Source organism: Echinops telfairi, unplaced genomic scaffold (genome assembly GCF_000313985.2).
Source record: "Echinops telfairi isolate 266 unplaced genomic scaffold, ASM31398v2 ScPeMD7_3533;HRSCAF=4204_0, whole genome shotgun sequence".
Taxonomy (NCBI): Eukaryota; Metazoa; Chordata; class Mammalia; order Afrosoricida; family Tenrecidae; genus Echinops; species Echinops telfairi.
Window position 1 is genome coordinate 19,953,785 of NW_022107431.1, and position 5,831 is coordinate 19,959,615.

At 52.3% G+C, this 5,831-nt stretch overlaps 1 protein-coding gene across 1 annotated transcript in view; it reads right to left on the reverse strand.

The window, feature by feature from the left end:
• LOC101658134 (SAM and SH3 domain-containing protein 1) overlaps positions 1 to 5,831 on the reverse strand; it is a 50,987-nt gene that overhangs the window by 4,930 nt on the left and 40,226 nt on the right. Inside the window, exon 11 of the mRNA XM_030886847.2 lies at positions 1,207 to 2,339. Within this exon, the coding sequence (XP_030742707.1) occupies positions 1,207 to 2,339 (1,133 nt within the window). The remainder of the gene's footprint in view (positions 1 to 1,206; positions 2,340 to 5,831) is intronic.

Here is a 5,831-nt window from a genome sequence, read left to right on the forward strand (position 1 = left end):
ATCTTTATGGGAGAAAGCAGCCTCCTCTGTCTCCCTCGGAGCGGCTGGTGGGCTTGAACTGCTCACCTTGTGGTTACCAGCCCAATGATTTATATCAAGACAGAGATGTGTGTTTCAAGGAGCCAAGCATAGCCACAACTATTATCATGTCTTCAAAGTCATTTTGGGACTGCTGGATAAACACTCCTTCCTCCGTAATGGAATAAGATTTATTAGAGATCAAATGTTTTGGGTAGGGGCAGGGCATTTTATAGCGTCTTATTTCCCACCTCTGCTAGCCATACAATTCATTGTACAACAGAACTGCGGGATCTGAGCAGTGTCCTACAGTCTTCCAAGTAAGCTCACACCTTTTTTATCTCCCTCCCTGGGGGACCCTGGAGGCGTAGTGGTTACACACTGGGCTGCTAACGACTAGGTCGGCAGTTCAAACCACCAGCCACTGCTCGGGAGCAAGACCAGGCTTTCTACTCCCGTAAAGAGTTAGGGTCTCTGGAACCCACAGGGGCAGTTCTACCCTGTCCTACAGGGCGGCTCTGAGGAGAACTGACACGAAGCCAAAGAGTTGGCAGGTGTTAGCAGACTGTAACTCAGTGCCTCTTCCGAAAGGGGAAGTGAGGCAGGGGAGGCCGCCCTCTCAAACTCGGTCTGACCTGCAATAAAGGAAAATTGGACCCGGGCCTCTCCTTCCAGGGACCGACTCCAACAGTTCTCTGCAGCGCAGAAAGCGAAGCAAACCCACTGCCCTGGGGCGCAGCGGCCCCTGGTGACCCAGGAGTGCAGGAAGAACTGCTGCACGGGGGTGCCCAGCTCTGACCTTTTGGAAGCAGACCAGCAGGCCTGTCTCCCGAGGCCCCTCTGGCTGCCTTTCCATTAGGGGTGGAGCACTAACGAGTTGTATCTCCCAGGGACCCTGCCAAGTCCAAAGACCCTCAAGAACCAGATGCACTGCTGGAGGAACCAAATCTGATTCTCGGGCGCACAGCACCCAGCACGGGGTTTCCAAGTCTGCACACCTGGACGGCAGCAGGTGGTGGCTGCTCAGAATGAAAACCAAGCACACCAACTCGGACTGAAACTCCTGCCCTCCTGGGTGTTTGCTGCGAGATCTGAGCTTAGCTCGCGGGGCCGGTCGGAGGGGGTGGCTTTCAGACTGCCTGGCTTCCCGAAGCACAGGCCCGTGGGCTGGGTCCAGGCAGGTGGTACCTTATCGGAGTACGGCTCCTCGGTGAGATCGATGCCCTCTGCCTGCAGCTTGTCCTCCATCAGCATCTCCAGGTCGAGGGCCCGGGCACAGGACACCTTCCTGGTCAGGGCTAGGCCCAGCCGTGCCCCATGCTCCTGCAGGCTCATGCTCTCAGGGAGCTCCAAGAGCCAGGGCGGAGGTCTCGTGCTGGGCGGGCTGCCAGGGTCCCCAGCTGATGACCTGGGGGCCAAGGCCGCATGGCAGTCGGCGGGGCTGGCGGGGCTGCTCCTTTTGACTGGCAAGTCCGGGGCGTCCGGGCTGGGCAGGGTGCCCCCATGGCCACCAGGTGTGGGGTGGAGGCCATTGGCCAGGCGCTCCCTGCTCTTTTTGGCAGGAACAGGCGGAGGCTGCGAAGGGTGTCTGGGCTGAGCTCTGGCCTCGGGGCCCCTCTGCTCAGCACCGGCCCCGTCTTTGGTCCCAGGGGGACAGCTTGTTCCTTCTGGAGCGGGCCCTTTGCTGTAACCCTCGAGGGGTGTCCTCCCGAAGCCGGGCTTGGCTCCCGGGGGTTGAGTGTCATAGCTCTTGGGCAAATACTGCGGGGGCACTGGGCCCCGGCCATGGACGGCCACAGGGCCCTCGGCTTTCTGATGGGTGGTTTTCTGGGGCTCAGACCATCTCTTGCTTTGGGTCAGTAGTGAGGCATTGTCTGCAGCAGGCTCGTGTTCCGAGGGCTGTGTAGTGGCGGCGGGGGCCTTCTGTGGCACTGCAGGTAGAGTCTGCGGGGAGCCTCCTTTCGCCCCACCGGGCACGGCTGGTCCAGCTTCAGGCTCTCCTTGAAGGTCATGCAGAGAATGGGACCGGGGCCAGGCATCCACGGGCTGGTGGCCCTCGAGGGTCTCGCAGCTCCGGCACATGGACACAGGGAGGCTCCTTCGGTTTCTTATGCCCCCGGTGGTACAGGGTTGGTCGCCGCTGGTGGAGGCATGAGCAGGGAGCCCACTGGCCCGCCGGCCCTCCTCCTCTCGAGGCTGCAGCGTGTCCACTGACTTGGTTAAGGGCAGCGTGGGGTGGGCACCTTGCTTCCTGCTGAAGGACGGCAAGCTGGGCTCCGTCAGTGACTTGGCAGGTAGCAGGCCGGCTTTCTGAGTCTTGCCTGTGGGACAGGAAAAGAATTCACAATCTCATTTTCAAAGCTGGCATATAGAGGGAGGTTAACAGAACAGGAGCCTCCAGCTCCTGCCTCCCTTGCAGCGTAGCAAGGACAGAACCCCTCTGCTGACAGCACTGGGGGGAGAATGGTGATGGCCTCATTCTGATTTCCAGAAGGAATTCTGAGTCTGACGACAGGACGTGTGGAGATGGAAATGAATGGCAAGGTGACATGGAAAGATAACACTGCCAGACACTAGCAGGGCCCTGGGCCTCCCGAGCATCTGTGTGGACGCAGTCGGCTGGGCCGCCTGGTGCGACCGCCTCTGGAAGGCACACCAGCCTGACTCGCAGTTGGTGATTGGCTTCCAGAAGTTGTGGTGGACAGGGGAGGGGGCCCAAGGGCCTGGATTCCAGGACAGACGCTATATGTGGGGCCCTGGCATTGACCTCTGATCAATGGACACTCAGTCAGCCTTCCTTGAAGTGGTTCTTCTCTTAGTGGCTATGTCACGCGCTTAGAAGTGGGTACCTTAGAAACAATCAACTGCCCTCGGTTCTAGCAAGTAAACAGGGTCAGAAATAAGTACTTGGCCCATGACTCCCTGTACTCCCAAACTTCTGTGGCCTTTCTGCCCCCGTTTCAGGAAAACCATTACTCAACGTGCCACTTGGCCATTTAGGATGTGTGTGCCACCGTCGCCCATCCTCCAGGATCACAGTGCTTGTGTCTGCTCTTGTAGAGGCCCTGGATTGTGCCAGTGTCCCTCTCCCCCTGCTCCTGCCACTCGCCAGAGGGCAGTCTTGCCCACTTTGGGAAACACTGACCTATACAAAAACATATACAATTAGGATACATTCTAAGTCCCATGATGCTCTGAAATAAAGCGAAAATAGAAAAATTTTGTTATGAAGAAAATAGCACTTAGGGGAGATCGAGGCAATACTGTGTACACAATTCCCTCGTTACATTTTATTTCAGAGCATCGTGGGCCAAAAAAGTTACCTCAGGGGTTACATGTGGCCTGCGGGCCACCAGTTTGACACCCCTGGACTAAACTAATAATTAGAGGGATGGCTGAACTATCTACCAGACATACCTTATGAACTTGATGATTAGTGATTGGCATTCACTACTGCTGCTGCTAGTGGACAAGCGTTACTGACACTTACCATCGATGAGCCAGGCACTGCACGACACGCACGAACTCACTCACACTCTCACTCACTCCCTCATACGCACTCGCTCACTCACTCTCTCACACACTCATGTACTCACTTTCATACAATCTCATTCACTCTTACTCACTCACTCACTCTGACGGAAGCTTTACTGTTATCTTACCCTCTATGAGCCACACACACACACACACACACAGTCATGCACGCTTTCCTGATAACTTACTACCTCAGGGTCAGGCACTATGCTAAATGCTTTATACCTATTAATACTTCACACACTAACTCTCACACACACACAAGCTTTATTGATAACTTACCAGCTGTGGGCCAAGTGTTGTGCTAAATATTTTATGTTATGACACACATACACACACTATGATTCACTGTCCTCTGTGACATTTTTGGGCAATAACCTGCTGGCCTTGTGCTATGACACTACGAAGACATGTCTAAGGGGAGATGCCAGGTGATAAAACATAGTAGGTGCTATGGGACCCGTGGACTTCAGGCCTTTAGGAAAAGATACCTGATGCTACATCAGGTAGAGAAACACCCAGCTGGCTCTCATCTCTTCAGAGCCCTTCACCTGGACATAATGAATCACTGAGGTGGGTACACGGTGCCTACTCAGAGAGAGAAGGGCAGATTTTAAGGTAAAAATGAAAAGACAAAATCCCAGTGCCTGGATTATTCTGATTTATAGAAACCCTATAGGACATGGCACTGAAGGAAGAAGTCCAAGCTGCATTGAAAATATTGACCAAAACAGGGCTCCAGGAACTGCTAAGAATTTACCAGTTGAAGTGTTTCAACAAGCCAATGAAGCCCTGGAAACACTGACTCATCTGTGCCAGGAAATCTGGAAGACGGCTACTTGGCCACCTGACTGGAAGAGATCGCATATGTACCCATGCCACAGAGCGATGACCCAATAGAATGAGCAAATTCTAGAACAAGATCATTGATAGCACATGCAAGTGAAAATTTTCTGATGAGCATCCAACAATAGTTGCAGCAGTACATTGACAGGGAGCTGCCAGAGTTTCAGGCTGGATTCAGAAGAGGATGTGGAACAAGGGCTATCATTGCTGATGTCAGATGGATCTTGGCTCAAAGTAGAGAATATCAAAAAGATGTTTGTTTGTGTTTTGTTGATTATGCCAAAGCATTAGGCTGTGTAGATCATAACAAACTATGGATAACCTTGAGAAGAATGGGAATTCTAAAATACATCATTGTGCTCCTATAGAATCTGTATATGGAACAAGAGGCAGTTGTGTGAACAGAACAGGGGGCTACTACGTGGTTTAAAATCAGGAAAAGTGTATGTCAGGGTTGTATCCTCTCATCACACTTCTTCAATCTGCATTTTCAGCAAATAATCAGAGGTGAAGAAGAATGCAGCCTCGGGATTGGAGGAAGGCTTATTAACAGCCTGTGATATACTAATGATAACCTTGCTGGTTATCAAGCACTTGTTGAAGATCAAAGACTGCAGCCTTCAGTATGGATTACAACTCAATGTAAAGAAAACCAAAAGCTCTCACCAGTGAACCAACGGTTAACATCAGGATAAAGAAAAGATCAGATTTGCCAAGGGTTTCATCTCACTTGGATCAACAACCAATGCTCATGGAAGCAGCCATCAAGAGATCACTGGGTAAATCTGCTACAACCAACCTCTTCAAAATGTTGAAAAGCAGGGATGTTACTCTCAGGACTAAGGTGCACCTGACCCAAGCCATGGTATTTTCCATTGCTTCATATGCATGTGAAAGCTGGACACTTTCAACTTTCAAGGAGACAGAAGAATCGGTGTGTTTGAATTGTGGCACAGGAGAAGCACATGGAAAGTACCGTGGATTGCCAAAAGAACAAACAAATCTGTCGTGGAAGAAGTACGGCCAGAGTGCTCCTTAGAGGCGAAGATGGCAGGGCTTTGTGTCATGCACGTTGGACATATTGCCAGGAGGGACCATCCCTGGAGAAGTACATCAGCCTTGGGAATGCAGAGGGGCAGCAAAACCGACGAAGGCCCTGGACGAAATGGACTGACACCACCCACGGCTGCAACAATGAGCTTAACTAACAACTGTGAGGCTGGCACCGGACTGGGTGTGGTTCATTCTGTTGGACAGTGGATAGCTCTGTCAGAACTGACGCAATGGCACCCAACAACAACAACAACATAGGACAGAGTAGAACTGGCTCTGTGGATTTCAGAGGGTTTAAGTCTTTATGGGAGCAGAGAGCCTCATAGTTCTCCCACAGGGCGGCTGGTGACTTCAAACTGCTGGCCTCGCAGTTAGGAGCC